At 46.3% G+C, this 20,760-nt stretch overlaps 1 protein-coding gene across 1 annotated transcript in view; it reads right to left on the reverse strand.

The window, feature by feature from the left end:
• LOC311110941 (disintegrin and metalloproteinase domain-containing protein 12-like) overlaps positions 1-16,855 on the reverse strand; it is a gene marked incomplete at both ends in the record, with an annotated part of 138,304 nt that extends 121,449 nt beyond the window's left edge. Inside the window, one exon of the mRNA XM_084153588.1 lies at positions 16,747-16,855. Coding sequence (XP_084009714.1) covers positions 16,747-16,855 — 109 coding nt within the window. The remainder of the gene's footprint in view (positions 1-16,746) is intronic.
• Between the last annotated feature and the right edge of the window lie 3,905 nt (positions 16,856-20,760).

Below are 20,760 nucleotides of genomic sequence, written 5' to 3' on the forward strand. Positions count from 1 at the left end.
TAATTAAGAAAATGACTCAAAATGTTTTTAAACACTTTTCACATTATTTACCATTCATTTCTATTAGGCACAAAAAAAAAGATTAAAAAAGAAATAATGCATCCAACAAGTTTGTAGAGCCAAATACTTAACTTTTCACTACTTTAATACACATATAAGTGATTTTGTCCCAATACATTTGGTCCACTAAAATGGGGGGACTATGTACAGAAAGTGCTGTAATTTCTAAACGGTTCACCAGATATGGATGACAATACCCCCAAATTAAAGCTGACAGTCTGCACTTTAACCTCATAGTCATAATTTCAAATCCAAAGTGCTGGAGTATAGAGCCAAAACAACTAAAAATGTGTCACTGTCCCAATACTTTTGGAGCTTACTGTATATAGTATATAAACCAACAGTGTACCTTCCAGGGAACATTGTTGTTTTACAAATCTCATTTCAATGCATGGGATGGCTTGCCATGTGCCTACCTCTGTAACATCAATGAGTCTTTGAATGAGGAACCATCCATTGAAGTCAATAGGGCTGCACCCATTCTGTTAACACTAACAAAAGCTAATCAAATCCATTCTGTAGCATGTATCTTTTACCTACCTGAACTTCTAGCACCATAGACTTTAATGCCATCTCATCACTCTGAAAGTACAGTACTACAGTACAAAGGAAGGCCCCATTCATAAGACACAAGCTCTTTGAATGAGCCAGTTATGGTTTTAGGGCTAATGCTACAACATCAAAGAAAATGCTTTACAATTCCTCTTGTTAAAACTGTACTGTATCACTATGCGCACAATACAAGACCCAGTCGTTGAAACAATTCCTATTAGAAGTCAAGTTCTTACACTATTAAAACCTATAGCTAACGCTAGCTCGCTCCTCTGTGATGTTTATGATGAATGTGGTATATATAGCATGATATTGGATGCTTAAGGCAACCTGAAAAGAAACCTCTTATATTGCACAACCCAATAAGCCTTTCATCATGGCTTACATATACTGCCCTGAGGGACATCAATGTAGCTAGTTGCCAAAACCAAAATAGTGAATTGTCCTCATACATGATCCAGTGCTGTTTCGTGTATGTCCTTCAAGCCAATCACAATCTGGAGTATTTCTGTGTTGTTATGACATCAACAGGACACCAAACAAAGCTGAAAGAGAAAAAAAAAAAAAAAAACTACAAGCATCAGGAGACATCCTTCTCATATGTGGGGTGGTATGGAGGTTAGATGGGGAATAATTTATACAAACACCCCCCCCACCCCACCACCAGTCCCCCACCCAGTCCCTCTCTGGCCCTCCTTGACCTGTATGTAATGGGAGGACTGTTTTGCTGTGCTAAGTGGGACCAGTTGTCCTCTTGAGAAGCGCTCGTCATGCCGTCCAAGGCCCCTGGTGAAGTCATCTTTCTCACTGAAGGGACCCCACTGGGGTGTGTGTGTGCCTGGAGGCCATTGAAATTATTATCCCTCGATTCCTCCTTCCATCGCCAGCTCCCTCCCTCCTTACCTTGCCAAGTGATAACACTCTACAGGCATGCAGTAATGAAGCTGGGGCTAACTGGAAAAGGGGGTGTTAATCATGGCTGTTGGGCCCCCACCCCCATTTCAAACAGCCAAGCCGATTAAGTGGATGATTGGGTAAACATTGGGCCCATGGAAATAATGGTTCTGTTAAGGGAGGTCCCTGAAGTGTGTGTGTCTGCATGTGCATGTGTGTGTGTGTACAGTATGTCAGTCCCTCCAGGAATTCGCAGGGATTTTTTGTGATATTTGCAGACAAAAATGTTTGATTTTGCTGCTGCAATTCTGACATTTTGCATGGCAATATGCAATGATTTTGTGCAAATAGTCAAGAAAATGTGCTGGACATATTTATGCAGAAATAGTGCAAGCCCTCACATAATATACGGGGAATTGTTGATTTTGCAAAAAAACATTGTGATCGCGGAACCCTGGAAGGACTGGTATAAGTGAATTAAGGGGGGGGGGGGGGGGGGGGGGTCCAGGCACTCCCATCAATCAGGAGCTGCAGAGGAAGCATCGGCTTAGGAGCCACTTTTCACCTTGTTCTGTGCAAACCCAGGATTCTGGCTCCGAGCTCTGGGGATCCCAGAATGGGGACCTGGGGATTCTGGCTTTCAGTAACTGATCACGCATGCAGAAACACCTAACAGCCGGCTGTGGACAAGCATGTTCCAACTATCACCTCAGTAAACCCAGCACAGGGGTTTTAGTGAAGACATGGATGTTCAGATCCATTCAAAGGGCCCTCAAACTCTACATTTTGCAAGCATGTGTACAGTATGTGCATACACACACAAACACATCAACAGGTTTAAGGCACATTTCATAGTAGCACTACTTCTCAGCTCTCACCTTTCAAGAAGTAGTTCAATTAATATAATATTCTCTCAGTACCTCAGAACAAGCTCTGCTCACCATCAAAAGCATTCTAAAGGTCAATCCATAAAACTGACCAGGGGAAAACTTGTCATACTGGCTGTATTTCTGCCTGCTTGAACGGTGAATAGCTCAGATACACATGAAAACATGAAATTACCCCGGGGACCGATACAACATCGCTCAGAGATGCAGAAAAATGATACAACATTCAAAACAAGTGAATCTTTCCTTTAAGTGAGTGATGGTGACCACTCCAATAGTTGCATGAAGAACGCTGGTGCTTAAAAAGTCCTCAAAGCTGCAACTGTCCCAATGATCACACACATACACGTGCACACACAACCACACGCACTACACACGTGAATGCACGCACGCACACACACACACCACACACATGCACCAACCCACAGACCGCATGTGTCTGTCAGATTCACTCTGCTCTGCACAATGAAGTCCTCTACCCTCTCCATCATTCCTTTCTTTACCTCTCAGTTGGAGAACCCTAGCATGAACCTCCTTTCATCCAGCCCTAATAATGACATCCAACTGAGAAGCCTGGTATCTAGCATGGCACCGTTCTCTGTGAGTGTGTCCATAGAGGGCATGGGGTTCATGCCTCACACTGGTTCTCTCTGAGGGCTTTTTGTCTGCCCAGTGTGGTGATCTGTTCTGCTGCTGTGTCCAGTGTCCACTACAAAAAACTCTCCGGTTCGGGATTGCCTGGCTAATACGAAGCTTTCCTCTCTCTGTATGTTAGCAATGTACTGCAGAACTATGGAAACTAGGGGTTTTGTTACTCTGTCTAAGTTAGTTTTTTATACTGAACAAAAATATAAACGCAACATGCAACAATTTAAAAGATTTTAGTGAGTTACAGCTCATATAAGGAAATCAGTCAATATAAATAAATTGATTAGGCCCTAATCAATGGATTTCAATTGACTGGGCAGGGGCGCAGCCATGGGTGGGCCTGGGAGGGCATAGGCCCACCAAATGGGGAGCCAGGCCCAGCCAATCAGAATGAGTTTTTCCCCACGAAAGGGCTTTATTACAGACAGAAATACTCCTCAGTTTCATCAGCTGTCCGGGTGACTGGTCTCAGACAATCCCGCAGGTGAAGAAGCCGGATGTGGAGGTCCTGGGCTGGCGTGGTTACACGTGGTCTGCGGCTGTGAGGCCGGTTGGACGTTCTGCCAAATTCTCTAAAACGACGTTGGAGGCGGCTTATGGTAGAGAAATAAACATGTAATTATCTGGCAACAGCTCTGGTGAACATTCCTGCAGTCAACATTCCAATTGCATGCTCCCTCAAAACTTGAGACATCTGTGTCATTGTGTTGTGTGACAAAACTGCACATCTTAGAGTGGCCTTTTATTGTCCCCAGCACAAGGTACACCAGTGTAATGATCATGCTGTTTAATCAGCTTCTTCATGTGCCACACCTGTCAGGTGGATGGATAATCTTGGCAAAGGAGAAATGCTCACTGACAGGGATGTAAACAAATTTGTGCACAAAATTGGAGAGAAATAAGCTTTTTGTGCGTATGGAACATTTCTGGGATCTTTTATTTCAGCTCATGAAACATGGGACCAACACTTTACACATTGCATTTATATTTTTGCTCATTGTATAAGTATAGTGAATTAGGTTTCCAGGAACTGTTTGCTGATTGACATTTGTGACTTGTTTCAGGAAACTAGGCGTATGTCGCCCGTCACTACTTCACAGGAGAGCCATTTGAACATAAACTATTTTTTATCAAAATGCGTTTTTGGGCAGAAATGCCTTCTGGAACGTGAACTTTCATGTGCCTTAATAACAAACTTGTATGCCATCTGTAAATACAAAATAAAATGGTTAAATTATGAGCCTAGTTGGTTTAGCCATGGAAAAATACAGGAACCTTCCCGCTAGCCATGATTGGCTATGATTGGCTGAGATAATGGATGGGCTGGACATGCCGAGAGATGAGTTCGGATTGGTCTGCCATGTAGCATGCTTCTGTCTTTAACATGAGCTGGTCAGTATGTGTAGGTAATCCTTTCTAACGCAGCTTTTAAAAAATATATATCACGTAGTAGAACTGCATGTTGCTCTCCACTTTCTGGAGGACCGAGTTTTGAAATCAGTGGAATGCCCAGTGGAATTAGAGTATGATAGCTAAGGAGATGGAGAAAATTCTGGCGTTTGATTGCAAATATGCAGAGACAGTCGAAAAGAGAACACACAGAAGGCTAAAAACACCTGTCTCCGGATTCATTATTTAGCTAGCTAGCTAGCAACATGTCTAAACAAAAGACTCCACTATGCAAGTAATCATTTCAATAGATTGTTCATGATGTCACTGCGACAACTGTCGATAGACGTAGCTGGTAAAATCGCTCAGGCTACAGTGGGGAAAAAAGTATTTAGTCAGCCACCAATTGTGCAAGTTCTCCCACTTAAAAAGATGAGAGAGGCCTGTAATTTTCATCATAGGTACACGTCAACTATGACAGACAAATTGAGGAAAAAAAATCCAGAAAATCACATTGTAGAATTTTTAATGAATTTATTTGCAAATTATGGTGGAAAATAAGTATTTGGTCACCTACAAACAAGCAAGATTTCTGGCTCTCACAGACCTGTACCTTCTTCTTTAAGAGGCTCCTCTGTCCTCCACTCGTTACCTGTATTAATGGCACCTGTTTGAACTTGTTATCAGTATAAAAGACACCTGTCCACAACCTCAAATAGTCACACTCCAAACTCCACTATGGCCAAGACCAAAGAGCTGTCAAAGGACACCAGAAACAAAATTGTAGACCTGCACCAGGCTGGGAAGACTGAATCTGCAACTTGGTTTGAAGAAATCAACTGTGGGAGCAATTATTAGGAAATGGAAGACATACAAGACCACTGATAATCTCCCTCGATCTGGGGCTCCACGCAAGATCTCACCCCGTGGGGTCAAAATGATCACAATAACGGTGAGCAAAAATCCCAGAACCACACGGGGGGACCTAGTGAATGACCTGCAGAGAGCTGGGACCAAAGTCTACCATCAGTAACACACTACGCCGCCAGGGACTCAAATCCTGCAGTGCCAGACGTGTCCCCCTGCTTAAGCCAGTACATGTCCAGGCCAGTCTGAAGTTTGCTAGAGTGCATTTGGATGATCCAGAAGAGGATTGGGAGAATGTCATATGGTCAGATGAAACCAAAATAGAACTTTTTGGTAAAAACTCAACCCGTCGTGTTTGGAGGACAAAGAATGCTGAGTTGGATCCAAAGAACACCATACCTACTGTGAAGCATGGGGGTGGAAACATCATGCTTTGGGGCTGTTTTTCTGCAAAGGGACCAGGACGACTGATCCGTGTAAAGGAAAGAATGAATGGGGCCATGTATCGTGAGATTTTGAGTGAAAACCTCCTTCCATCAGCAAGGGCATTGAAGATGAAACGTGGCTGGGTCTTTCAGCATGACAATGATCCCAAACACACCGCCCGGGCAACGAAGGAGTGGCTTCGTAAGAAGCATTTCAAGGTCCTGGAGTGGCCTAGCCAGTCTCCAGATCTCAACCCCATAGAAAATCTTTGGAGGGAGTTGAAAGTCCGAGTTGCCCAGCGACAGCCCCAAAACATCACTGCTCTAGAGGAGATCTGCATGGAGGAATGGGCCAAAATACCAGCAACAGTGTGTGAAAACCTTGTGAAGACTTACAGAAAACTTTTGACCTGTGTCATTGCCAACAAAGGGTATATAACAAAGTATTGAGAAACTTTTGTTATTGACCAAATACTTATTTTCCACCATAATTTGCAAATAAATTCATTATGAATCCTACAATGTGATTTTCTGGATATTTTTTTCTAATTTTGTCTGTCATAGTTGATGTGTACCTATGATGAAAATAACAGGCCTCTCTCATCTTTTTAAGTGGGAGAACTTGCACAATTGGTGGCTGACTAAATACTTTTTTCCCCCACTGTATATAGATGGACGCTTCTCCCTCTCTGTCACGGATGCCATGGTTGCCCTTAGTTTGAAGATGTAATCCGGAGACAGGTGTTTTATACAGTAGCCTTCTGTGTGTTCTCTTTTTGACTCCATATGCATATTTGCAATCAAACACCAGAATTTCCTCCATCTCCTTAGCTATCAAACTCTAATTCCACTGATTTCAAAACTCGAAAGTGCAGAGCAACACTTATGCAGTTCTACTATATGATATCTTTCAAAAAAGCAGCATTAGAAAGGATTACCTACAAACACTGACCAGCTCATATTATAGACAGAGGCGGACTACATGGCAGACCAATCCGAACTCATCTCTCAGCATGTCCAGCCCACTCATTATTTCAGCCAATCATAGCTAGCGGGAAGGTTGCTGTAATTTTCCGTGGCTAAACCAACTAGGCTCGTAATTTAACAATTGTATTCGTATTTACAGACGGCATACAAGTTTGTTATTAAGGCACATGAAAGTTCACATGTTCCAGAAGGCATTTCTGCCAAAAAACGCATTTTGATAAAAAAAAGCTTACATTCAAATGGCATACGCCTAGTTTCCTGAAAAGAGTCACATATACAATTTCAAATTTTGCTACATAGGACCGAATCCAGGTGGTGGGTCACATTTGTGAGTGTGTTTTCTGCACTCACTTGTGCACTCATGTGTGCATGCATCTGTGTGTTGGGATGCATGTCAGGTTCTGTGTTTGTCTGTTAGTTCCCAGGGTGGTGCAGCAGCAGCGTCTGGCGAGCCGCAGGTGCTAAATCACAAAGACAACTTTAATGGCCAATGACGGCTAACAGAGAGAGACACTGATAACTGTGTTTCACAGTCCCAAGACGGCAACAACTAATGCCAACATGTGGTCCTCTGTAGCTCAGCTGGTAGAGCACGGCCCTTGTAACGCCAAGGTAGTGGGTTCGATCCCCGGGACCACCCATACACAAAAAATGTATGCACACATGACTGTAAGTCGCTTTGGATAAAAGCGTCTGCTAAATGGCATATTATATTTATTATTATTATGTTCCCATAATGTCAAAGACGGCCAATGAGCTGGGGCCTGAAAGACAAACCAGGAATACTATTCCCTCAATGGGTTTTCCAGAGGGAGGAGTGGCAACTGTGGCAGCCGGCAGCCATACATCAGCATTCCATAGCATTCTGAGGGGTGACATCAAATCAAATCAAATCAAATTGTATTTGCCACATGCGCCGAATACAACAGGTGTAGAAATTACCGTGAAATGCTTACTTACAGCCCTTAACCAACAATGCATTTATTTTTTTATAAAAAAGCAAAATAAAACAACAACAACAAAAAAGTGTTGAGAAAAAAAGAGCAGAAGTAAAATTAAATAACAGTAGGGAGGCTATATACAGGGGGGTACCGGTGCAGAGTCAATGTGCGGGGGCACCGGCTAGTTGAGGTAGTTGAGGTAATATGTACATGTGGGTAGAGTTAAAGTGACTATGCATAAATAATTAACAGAGTAGCAGCAGTGTAAAAAGATGGGGTGGGGGTGGGGGGGCAGTGCAAATATTCCGGGTAGCCATGATTAGCTGTTCAGGAGTCTTATGGCTTGGGGGTAGAAGCTGTTGAGAAGCCTTTTGGACCTAGACTTGGCGCTCCGGTACCGTTTGCCGTGCGGTAGCAGAGAGAACAGTCTATGACTAGGGTGGCTGGAGTCTTTGACAATTTTGATGGCCTTCCTCTGACACCGCCTGGTATAGAGGTTCTGGATGGCAGGAAGCTTGGCCCCAGTGATGTACTGGGCCGTACGCACTACCATCTGTAGTGCCTTGCGGTCGGAGGCCGAGCAGTTGCCATACCAGGCGGTGATGCAACCAGTCAGGATGCTCTCCATGGTGCAGCTGTATAACTTTTTGAGGATCTGAGGACCCATGCCAAATCTTTTCAGTCTCCTGAGGGGGAATAGGCTTTGTCGTGCCCTCTTCACGACTGTCTTGGTGTGTTTGGACCATGATAGTTTGTTGGTGATGTGGACACCAAGGAACTTGAAGCTCTCAACCTGTTCCACTACAGCCCCGTCGATGAGAATGGGGGCGTGCTCAGTCCTCTTTTTTTTCCTGTAGTCCACAATCATCTACTTTGTCTTTGTCACATTGAGGGAGAGGTTGTTATCCTGGCACCACACGGCCAGCTCCTCCCTATAGGCTGTCTCATCGTTGTCGGTGATCAGGCCTACCACTGTTGTGTCGTCGGCAAACTTAATGATGGTGTTGGAGTCGAGCCTGGCCATTCAGTCATGGGTGAACAGGGAGTACAGGAGGGGACTGAGCACGCACCCCTGATGGTGCAGCTGTATAACTTTTTGAGGATCTGAGGACCCATGCCAAATCTTTTCAGTCTCCTGAGGGGGAATAGGCTTTGTCGTGCCCTCTTCACGACTGTCTTGGTGTGTTTGGACCATGATACTTTGTTGGTGATGTGGACACCAAGGAACTTGAAGCTCTCAACCTGTTCCACTACAGCCCTGTCGATGAGAATGGGGGCGTGCTCAGTCCTCTTTTTTTTCCTGTAGTCCACAATCATCTCCTTTGTCTTTGTCACGTTGAGGGAGAGGTTGTTATCCTGGCACCACACGGCCAGCTCCTCCCTATAGGCTGTCTCATCGTTGTCGGTGATCAGGCCTACCACTGTTGTGTCGTCGGCAAACTTAATGATGGTGTTGGAGTCGAGCCTGGCCATGCATTCATGGGTGAACAGGGAGTACAGGAGGGGACTGAGCACGCACCCCTGAGGGGCCCCCGTGTTGAGGATCAGCGTGGCAGATGTGTTGTTACCTACCCTTACCACCTGGGGGCGGCCCGTCAGGAACTCCAGGATCCTGTTGCAGAGGGAGGTGTTTAGTCCCAGGATCCTTAGCTTAGTGATGAGCTTTGAGGGCACTATGGTGTTGAATGCTGAGCTGTAGTCAATGAATAGCATTCTCACGTAGGTGTTCCTCTTGTCCAGGTGGGAAAGGGCAATGTGGAGTGCAATAGAGATTGCATCATCTGTGGATATGTTGGGGCGGTATGCAAATTGGAGTGGGTCTAGGGTTTCTGGGATAATGGGATAATGGTGTTGATGTGAGTTACATCCAAGGAAACGATGTTGAGCACTACACTCCTCAAGGAAAGCGTGTGTGTGTGTGTTTCTCAGACTGTGTTTCTGTGTGTCCTTTTTTGTCCGGTCAGAGTAAAATCTTCAATTTCCCGGCCCTTCTCCACTATTTTTGGACACAACCAAAGTCTGACTGAATAGATAATATCCTCAAATCTAATCATGGTAATTTGGCTCCCTCTCATTTTTTATTGAACTCTGGATAAATCACAAACCTAAAAGTACACAACCTTGTTTAAATCTATGTAGGCTAATTGGAATAAACAAGATTAAGAGTTTATCGGTCTGAAATGAAACAGCCATTCACTAAGATGCTCTTACCAAAGCAGACCGACCTCCCACTCATCTTCACGTTGTTTGACAACCCTGTAGTAACACAGTAATTAGGATAATATCACTCCTCTAGCCTTACAGTGTATGATTATGGTTAAGCAATTACATTTATATTTTCTCTGGGTTGACAGTCCAGCTTTTCTGGGAGACTCCCCTTCATTTGACACTCACCATTGAACACACAGTAGGATCCTATGGGAAATATTTATATTAATTGTGATATTTTTTTAATCTTTATTTAACTAGGCAAGTCAGTTAAGAACAAATTCTTATTTACAATGACTGCCTACGCTGGGCCAATTGTGCGCCGCCCTATGGGACTCCCAATCACGGCCGGTTGTGATACAGCCTGGAATCGAACCAGGGGGTCTGTAGTGACGCCTCAAGCACTGAGATGCAGTGCCTTAAACCGCTGCGCCATTCAGGATGTGATGAGTGTGATAGAAGGAGTGAGGCGCAGGAGGGATATCACTGAATGCAGAGTTTATTCCGTCGTACACACACAGCGCTGGATAGCGACAAACAAAAGAGGCACAGGGGAAAATCTACCCTGGCAATACAAGGTAACGGTAGCTCCAACAATAACAGGCACAGGGGAAATATCTACCCCGGCAATAACAATGTACCAGTAGCTCCACCGAGCTACACAACTCTCACGAAACAACAATCACCCACAAGCACAAGGGGGGCAGAGGGAAGACTTATACACAGACTATTGAGGGGATAAGAACCAGGTGTGTGTGATTGACAAGACAAGACAAATGGAATGATGAATAATGGAGCGGTAGTGGCTAGTAAGCCGGTGACGACGAACGCCGAAGCCTGCCCAAACAAGGAGGGGAGGCAGCCTCGGCGGAAGTCGTGACAGCACCCCCCCTTGACGCGCAGCTACAGCAGCGCGCCAACCCTGGCCTCGGGGACGGCCAGGAGGACGCGGAGCAGGGCGAGCCGGATGGCGACGGTGGAAACCCCGCAACAGGGAGGGATCGAGGATATCCCGCACCGGGACCCAGCATCGTTCCTCCGGACCGTATCCCTCCCACTCCACGAGGTACTGAAGGCCCCCCACCCGACGCCTTGAATCCAGGATGGAACGGACAGAGTACGCTGGGGCCCCCTCGATGTCCAGAGGAGGTGGAGGAACCTCCCGCACCTCAGACTCCTGGAGCGGCCCAACCACCACCGGCCTGAGGAGAGATACATGAAACGAGGGGTTAATACGGTAATCAGGGGGAAGTAATAACCTATAAGTGACCTCGTTGATTCTCCTCAGGACTTTGAACGTCCCCACAAACTGCGGGGTCAGCTTCCGGCAGGACAGGCGGAGGGGCAGATTCCGGGTCGAGAGCCAGACCCAATCGCCCGGTACAAACACCGGGGCCTCACTGCGGTGACGGTCAGCGTTGGCCTTCTGACGACGCACAACGCTGGAGGTGAACGTGGGCAGCATCCCACGACTCCTCCGCGTGCCGAAACCAGTCATCCACCGCAGGAGCCTCGGTCTGGCTCTGGTGCCACGGTGCCAGAACCGGTTGGTAACCTAAAACACATTGGAATGGTGTTAGGTTAGTAGAGGAGTGGCGGAGAGAGTTCTGGGCATATTCTGCCCATGGCAAGAACACCGACCACTCCCCCGGCCGGTCCTGGCAGTAGGACCGCAGGAACCTACCCACATCCTGATTTACCCGTTCCACCTGCACATTTGACTCGGGGTGGAACCCAGAGGTCAGGCTGACCAAGACCCCCAGACGTTCCATGAACGCCTTCCAAACCTTGGACGTGAACTGGGAACCTAGGTCAGACACTATATCTTCTGGCACCACGTAGTGCCGGAAGACGTGAGTAAACAGGGCCTCCGCAGTCCTCTGTGTCATACAGCCGGGACAGTGCGTCTGCCTTCACATTCTTCGTACCCGGAATGTATGACAGTGTAAAATCAAACCGGGTGAAGAATAGGGCCCACTTGGCCTGGCGAGGATTCAGCCTCCTCGCTGCCCGGATGTACTCCAGGTTACGGTGGTCCGTCCAGACGAGGAAAAGGTGTTTCACCCCTTCGAGCCAATGCCTCCACACGGTCAAAGCTTGGACAACCGCCAACAGCTCCCGATCACCAACGTCGTAGTTCTGTTCCGCCGGGCTGAGCTTCTTAGAGAAGAAGGCACAGGGGCGGAGCTTGGGTGGCGTGCCCGAGCGTTGGGATAGGACAGCGCCTATCCCTACCTCAGACGCATCCACCTCCACTACGAACGGAAGTGATGGATCGGGGTGGGCCAGTACCGGGGCTGAGGTGAACAGACCCCGCAGTCTCCTGAAGGCCAGGTCAGCCTCAGCAGACCAGCGGAGCCGGGACGGCCCACCCTTCAACAGGGATGTAATGGGAGCTGCGACCTTGCCAAAGCCCCGGATAAACCTCCAATAGTAGTTGGCAAGCCAAGGAAGCGCTGCACCTCCTTAACCATGGTTGGAATCTCCCTCCATCTTCACACCTGAGGTGGTAATGCGGTATCCGAGGAAGGAGACGGACTGCTGGAAAAACATACACTTCTCTGCCTTGGCATAAAGGTCATTTTCCAACAGTCGGGCCAGCACTTTGCGAACCAGGGACACATGCTCGGAGCGCGTAGCGGAATACACCAGGATGTCATCGTTGTAGACCACCACACCGCGACCAAGCATGTCCCGAAACACCTCGTTCACAAAGGACTGGAAGACGGATGGAGCTTTCATCAAACCGTAGGGCATCACCAGGTATTCATAATGCCCCGTGGTTGTGCTGAATGCTGTCTTCCACTCATCCCCCTCCCGAACACGCACCAGGTTGTATGCACTCCTGAGATCTCGTTTAGTGAAGAAGCGTGCCCCATGCATTGACTCAATCACTGAAAGAATGAGGGGGAGAGGATAACTAAATCTTATAGTCTCCTTGTTCAGTGATCGATAATCAATGCACGGGCGCAGACCGCCATCTTTCTTCTTCACAAAGAAGAAACTCGAGGAGGCGGGTGAAGTGGAGGGACGTATATACCCCTGGCCCAGGGACTCGGTGACGTAAGTTTCCATAGCCTCCGTTTCAGCCTGCGACAGGGGGTACACATGACTCCTGGGAAATACAGCGTCTACCCGAAGGTTTATCGTGCAATCCCCCGCCCGATGCGGTGGTACTTTTGTCGCCTGTGTCTTAGAAAACACGTGCGCCAGATCATGGTATTCGGGGGGAATGCGCATGGTGGAGGTACCGTCTGGACTTTCCACCGTGGTTGCACCAACGGAAACACCTAGACATCTACCCTGACACTCTCGCAATCACCCCGTGAGAACCCTCTGCGGCCATGAGAAGGTGGGGTTGTGGAGTGCTAGCCAAGAAATTACCTAATACCACAGGGAAAGCAGGAGACTCAATAATCGAAAAAGTAACCTGCTCACAATGAGTCTCCTGGGTGATCATGGTGACTGGTACCATGACTTCCTTTACAAACCCGGACCCTAATGGTCAACTATCAAGTGCTCTGATGGGGAGTGGAATGGATAGGGGAACCAATGAAATGCCATGACGGCGTGAGAATGCCCTGTCCATAAAATTCAAGCTGCGCCTGAATCGACTAGTGCCTTACACTGGGGAACTACCATGTGATCGGGAAGAGGATAGGTAGAGTACAGTGCGCAGCAGACGGCTCTGAACGAGTGTGGGTGTTCGATACCTGGGGTGATGCGAGAGTGCCCTGCCTGCCGCCTCCAGGCCCATAAGAGCATTGACTATGACGTGTGGTGTACTGTCCCTTTGTGCCACCAGAGTGGCACTGTCGCTCTCATCCTCCGCTCTCTCGGACGGCAGCTCCACCCAGCTCCATCAGCTCGGGATCCGAGTCGTCCGGGGTGGAAATGGGCAGACCCCTACCAGGACGTCCTCTGGTTGCCAGCAGGTTGTCCAAACGGATTGCCATGTCCACCAGTTTCGTGAAAGACAACATGGTGTCCCGACAGGCTAGCTCCCGTCGGACGTCCTCCCGCAGATGGCACCGGAAATGGTAGATCAGGGCCCGCTCGTTCCACCCGGACCCCGCTGCCAGAGTCCGAAACTCCAACGCGAAGTCCTGCGCGGTCCTCGTCCCCTTCCTCAGGTGGACCAGGTGCTCGCCCGCCTCTCGACCCTCGGGCGGGTGATCGAAGACTGCCCGAAAGAGGCGAGCGAACTCCCTGTAGTCCTCCAACGCGGCTCCTTCTTCGTTTCAAACCACGTTGGCTCACTCCAGGGCTTTCCCCGAGAGGCAGGAAACGAGGACGGACACCTTCTCCCGCTCCGATGGCGCCAGCCTGATGCTGGAGAAGTAAAGCTCCAGTTGGAGGAGGAATCCTTGGCAGAGCGCCGCTGTCCCGTCGAACGCCTGTGGTCGGGATATCTGGATCCCTCCGGGTGCTGGGGTGTAGGTGGCTGGATACGGTTGGCCAGCTGGTCTCGGCAGATCGGGTCCTCTCCTCTCCAGGCGTTGGATGACCTGAAGAACCCGATCCATCGCTTCCCCCAAGCTGGCCAGCATCGTGGAATGCTCCTGGACCCGTGCCACGATTCCAGGCATGCACTCTTCTCCCGCTGACTCCATAGCAGGTGGGTGATTCTGTGATGAGTGTGATAGAAGGAGTCAGGCGCAGGAGGGGAATCACCGAATGCAGAGTTTATTCCGTCGTACACAAATAGCACTGGATAGCGACAAACAAAACAGGCAGAGGGGAAAATCTACCCTGGCAATACAAGGTAATGGTAGCTCCAACAATAACAGGCACTGGGGAAATATCTACCCCGGCAATAACAATGTACGAGTAGCTCCACCGAGCTACACAACTTTCACGAAACAACAATCACCCACAAGCACAAGGGGGGCAGAGGGAACACTTATACACAGACTAATGAGGGGATAAGACCCAAGTGTGTGTGATTGACAAGACAAGACAAATGGAATGATGAATAATGGAGCGGCAGTGGCTAGTAAGCCGGTGACGACGTACGCCGAAGCCTGCCCGAACAAGGAGGGGAGGCAGCCTCGGCGGAAGTCGTGACACGGGAACCCACAATGGAATTGAGTCTGAACTATCCTTTCAGTTCTCTCTAAATTGCAGGTGAGAAGGTGAACATTGTCAAACTATCACTATTGAGAAAGTTCTACGAGACCTTGACTCTTTACCTCCCTGCTACATCCCACAAATGGCTATACAAAGTATGATGTAGCCTAGCCATTGAAAATGAGACATCGATATCTTATTATAAGAGTAGAGTACGTCCAATATTTCACGTTCGTTGATGATGAAGACATTCCAATTACCACTAAGTGGAGGAGCTCAGTAGATATCCTGCTAACATCAAAGCACGGTTTTGCCCTATTTCAATACCAAGCAGGTCCCAGAGTGTAATGTTTGTGTGTTTCTAAAATAAATTCTGTTTTAGTGGCCTCTCAGAGTGCAGCAGATGGAACGATAACACTGTCATTACCATTTGTCTCTTCTGTAATGATGAGATGATGGAGAAACTATTGATATGGCATGAACAAACTAGGGTATACGTGGTGTTATTAAACATAGGCCTAACCTAACCCATCTAATAGCTACATTCACTCATGTTATGGTTCATGGAGGGACCATAGAAGTTGCTCAAACACAGTTTCATCCAGGTTACCAAATACCCACTACAAAACTATTTTTATCCTGACAGTTTCTTAACTTCCCATTCCCTCTGTACCACTGACTCTGAGTCAGAAAGGCTCTACTCAGGTGGATGGGAGAGGGAGGATAGGAGCTGTTCTGAGGCCAGTCCCTGTGGCTTAGTCCAGCTGACAGGCTGAGTGTTCACAGATGCCAGAGGCTCTCACTAGATCCTCTCTCTGATCAAAGGACGCATCTCACATACATTCTCACACTCCAGAGGTGGTTTGGTCACCCCAGCCAGCACAGCTCTAATCTCTCTCTCTCTCTCAGTCTCTTTCTCTCTGTATGTCTGTCTGTCTCTCTCTCTCTCGTTATGTCTCTCTCTCTCGTTATGTCTCTCTCTCCCCCTCTCTCCTCTCTCTCTCTGTACATCAGTCTCGCAGTCTCTCAGTCTGTCTGTCTGTCTGTCTGTCTGTATGTCTCTCTCGCTCTCTCTTCTCACTCTCTGTATCTCAGTCTCTGTCTGTCTGTCTGTCTGTCTGTCTCTCTCTCGCTCTCTCTCTCCTCTCACTCTCTGTCTCTCAGTCTGTCTGTCTGTCTGTCTGTCTGTCTGTCTCTCTCGTTATGTCTCTGTCAGTCACACACACACTGATTTGTTATATTTTTTCTCTCACTCATACACACATACTGTATAATAGCTAAGTCATGAATATATAATGTTTCATTATGGTGTATATATTTCTGCAATCTGAACATAATGTTCAGGCAATGTGTGGTGAGCTAAACTCATCCACCCAGCACTGCTGTCACTGTCTGTCTGACTTTCCTGCTATTGTCTCATCTCACTTTACAGGAAACAATAGCCACAGGATGCACCACAGTAACAAACCTCTCTCTCTCTCTCTCTCTCTCTCTCTCTCTCTCTCTAACATACACACACAGATACATTGACAATTGTATTACATTTGGCCTAATGGAGATGCAGGAAAAACGTTTTTTTAAACTGGAATTGCTAAAATCAGCTTACTTTACATTTGTTGCCTTGGGATTTTTGCATTAATGGATAACTTGGATATAAAAGCTGAATTAAGCTTGACACCGTTTAAATCTACATACTTAGACTTTGACATTTTAGTTGACAGAAATTTGGTACATTTATCTCCATCTCCAATGTAAACTATAGATTATGCTAAATAAAACGGTCAGCATGGCTGATGGCTAATTCAAATAGAGACTTACCGTCATGTAAATTCAGAAGTGTGTTGTCTATATTGCCCGTTGCTGTTGACATGGACAAGACATGAAAAATAATTAGAAATGCAAAGTTCTTCCAACGCCAGTTAGTCATGTTGCCCGATTTAGGAAAGAAATGCGTTCGGGATGTATTATGGCACGGACACGACCATAATATGCTGTCCACGAGTGATTGACAGGATGCGGGATGCAAGCAGTAGAGTGGGATCAGGTCCGAAACAGAGGAAGAACAATTATTGACTTCTAATAGCGGGACCAAGAAAGAGGAGCTGTCAAAAACTTTTCATCCAAGCATGCTGAAATCCCTGCGTGCTGCACTCAAGGACTTGGCAGTGATGTCTCCAAGACATTGATAAGTGAGTTTGAAAAATTTGAAGTAAGCGGGTGCGACAGAAAACAGAGAGAGATAGCCTACATAAGAAGTCTGATTCACGAGACCAGCATACTCTTTTACATCGGAGCCGCTACACTCTACAATGGCCATGTGCGCTTACAAGGACTAGATCCGTTGGGTCCTAGCGCCGCGAGGGTAACATCCAGTCTTTGTAAAAGAAGCATCCAATGAGTTTCTAAACCCAGAGGCGCAACATCGCGAGACTTCCGGGAACGCTTGCAAACAGACCCAGCAGACCAGGGTTTTGAGGAGTCAGTGAGAGTGCATTTGATTTGACGGCCTGCACATACACAGTTCGGAGGGAAACGTCCATTAGACCCGATAACGTGTTTCTGCACATGAACTTAGCTACACAATGTTGCCATGACATCGCCTACAAGTGTGATTGGGGATTTCTATTGGAGAAGCAGTTTCTGCCTGTCTTCATACTGTACTGTCTTTGATCCAATGTACCCTGACATGACTCATAGCGCAGGGAGAGCTGTGACCACACTGGTCTGGAAAGAAGGCTGTTTGTTAATGCAATATTCGCTCAGAAATTGTGCAATGGGTTTGATTGGTTCTCTCAAATGTTTGTTTTTTCCTCAGGGGTTGAGACCTCTCATTGTTTGAATTTGAAAATCCAACTGTTGTAATGAAAGGGGCAGCGCTCGGGGCTGTGTGTGGCTGTGCGTGTCGGTGTTTGAGTGAGAAAGACATGGAGGAGAGCCAACCAGTAAAAGCACAGCCCTCTTCTTTATCGATGCATTGTGCTGACAACATCAAAGAGCCATTCCAGACTGAAGTCAAGGGTAGTGATGGGCATTCTGAGTCTTTTCGATGAGCCGGATCGTTCAATTGGCTCCCAAACGGCTCTTCGTTCAGAAGTGCTTAAAAATGTATGAAAAATCATGGAAAATATAACATTTCTAATATAAAGCCTAGACAGTTGCCTACCATTGTCAGATTGTGAAACGTGAGTTCAATTCAAATTTTACCTGACGAAATTAAATCGCTTGCACATTTTGTAAAATATTTTTTAACACATTGCACAAATTTATGTGGACCAGAATGAGGCTCTCTCCCGACTACCTATTGTTCCTGCAGTGAGGAATGACCATCTTCAGAGAATGTTTTTATTTGCAGATAATGGTTGTCTGGAGCTCAAAAAGCAGCAGTAGCAGTATGCAAATCAGGGAGTCAAATGAACGGCTCTTTCACAGATGCGATTCAGTTCCCGACGTTCACAAAAAAAGAGCCATTCAAAAATACCAGTTTGTTCACTAGTCAGGAGGACTTTGAAATGTAGGTGTTAGCCAGACTACATCCAATGGGCATCTACTGCCACATCAAGGTCACCAAATTCGCAATTTATCTCCGTCAACACAAATGAGGAAGGTATACTCTTCTACCATGCATAAAATGTAACTTGGATATGTGTAAACATTTACTGTAGGCCTATTTCAATATTGAGGTAATATTAGGCTCTACATATATGATGTAATATTATATTTACAGCAGTACAATATGCTTCATGTAATCTCGGTGAACCCAGAACTAAATATTGCGTAATTTGGTCAGATGGCTGTCCACGAGAGATTATGCCTCAAGATTTCCTGTCACATTAAGACAGTGGACAACAGATAATTTAATCATTGCATTTGACATGCTACCTGCTCCTCTGGTCTGTGTAGCAGGTTGACGTTTATTGTCATGAGTCTTGCCCTGGAGGCAGAATGGAGTTGTTTCCGCTACATAGGCCAGCTGCAAAGTCAAAATTGTCTATATCGTAAAGCTTCATGAAAACTAACATTTGCTTTTTGGTCTTAATTTAAGTTTAGGGTTAGGAGTGTGGTTAGGGTTAAGGCTAGGATTAAAATAATATTTTATGACTTTGTGGCTGTGCCAGCTAGTGACCACTTGCAGAGCTGCCACCAGTACATGAGTAATCTCAATAAATGCCAACCTGCTCTGTGTACATAATGTTGCAGGCCAAACGGACAGATGTCTCTTGGTAGGAAGAGTCAGTTCTAATGAATCTCCATAGCTCATGTGTCTGCAAATTAAGGAAATTATGCCCATCCAGGTCGAATGTACTACTCTTTGCTAAATTACAAAATACAAATTTAGTCCCCTTTGACTCAACACATTTTAATCTTATAAAATTATAGGCCTATATTTGCTTTGCCTCTAAATGTTGACTGTATTTTCCAATAACATCTCTCCCTGATTCCTCTTATCTCTTTTCCATTTTGTTCGTCTGTATGTCTTTCTACTGTGAACCTTTTTCTACCTACCTGTTAGAATACCTTAGAATGTGTGGCTCATTAAAATGCTTCAGCTCGTTCTCTTCTGTGTCGCCAACAAAATATGCATTTTTCTGTTATTGATCAATAACCCTGTATCAGCCTGACTCAAACTAAACAGAAGTGACTCAAAGGAACACATCTGCTCTGTTTCCAGGACTGTAGATTTTAATCAAAAGCCTTCCGACTGGGCACTGTTTTCTATTCAACGTCTATTCCACGTTGGTTCATCATAATTTCATTGAAATGACGTGGAAACAACGTTGATTCAACCAGTGTGTGCCCAGGCAGTAGGCCATATGATCAAGAATATTTGCTGCTGTATGATCTTGAGAGACCTATGCTGATAGGCATCCCTCTCCTCATAATCTAATGGCTGTCAGTCTGTGCTCAGCCACCGGAACAGTGCTACATGGCTTGCTGGCTAGTGGCTAGAGAAAGTAATTCCCAAGAGAAGGTCAGTTCTATCAATACAGTAGTTTGTGGGTATCGTTAAAAGAACCCGTTTAGCCTAAAGGGGCATTTAGACGCTCTATGGACTGTACATGAATAGTTTCACTGTTCTGTTCTGCCTGAGTCTAATATGGTAGCATAATGCCATAATTCTCTCTGTTATAAGGGCCCCTAACCTAATGTAGCAGGCGTAGAAAGATGCCTGAGCGGAGTCCCAACTTCTGTTTTTCAGGGGAAACAGAAGTTAGGTTGAAAATACTATATCCCTGAAAACCAGAAACATCCGCTTTCTTCCAATGCCGCTAAGGGTGGGACCCATACAGTATGAAGATGGTCAGTCTTACTGTAATGTAGAGAACAGCTTATCCTGTGCAAGTGTGTCCTGCGACTCTAGATTTTGTTTAGCTGCCTGTCTCCCGTTTCAAATGTACAGTGGCTTACAAAAGTATTCACCCCCCTTGTAATTTTTCCTATTTTGTTGCCTTACAACCTGGAATGCTTTTTGGGGGGTTTGTATCATTTGATTTACACAACATCCCTACCACTTTGAAGATGCAAAATATTTTTTGGGGTGAAACAAACAGGAAATAAGACAAAAAAACAGAAACACATTTAAACGTTTCCCCTTAAACCACTCAAGTGTTGCTTTAGCAGTATGCTTAGGGTCATTATCCTGCTGGAAGGTGAACCTCCGTCCCAGTCTCAAATCTCTGGAAGACTGAAACAGGTTTCCCTCAAGAAGTTCCCTGTATTTAGCGCCATCCATCATTCCTTCAATTCTGACCAGTTTCCCTGTCCCTGCCGCTGAAAAACATCCCCACAGCATGATGCTGCCAGCACCATGCTTCACTGTGGGGATGGTGTTCT

Source organism: Coregonus lavaretus, assembly GCF_964263955.1.
Source record: "Coregonus lavaretus genome assembly, chromosome: 36".
Classification (NCBI taxonomy): Eukaryota; Metazoa; Chordata; class Actinopteri; order Salmoniformes; family Salmonidae; genus Coregonus; species Coregonus lavaretus.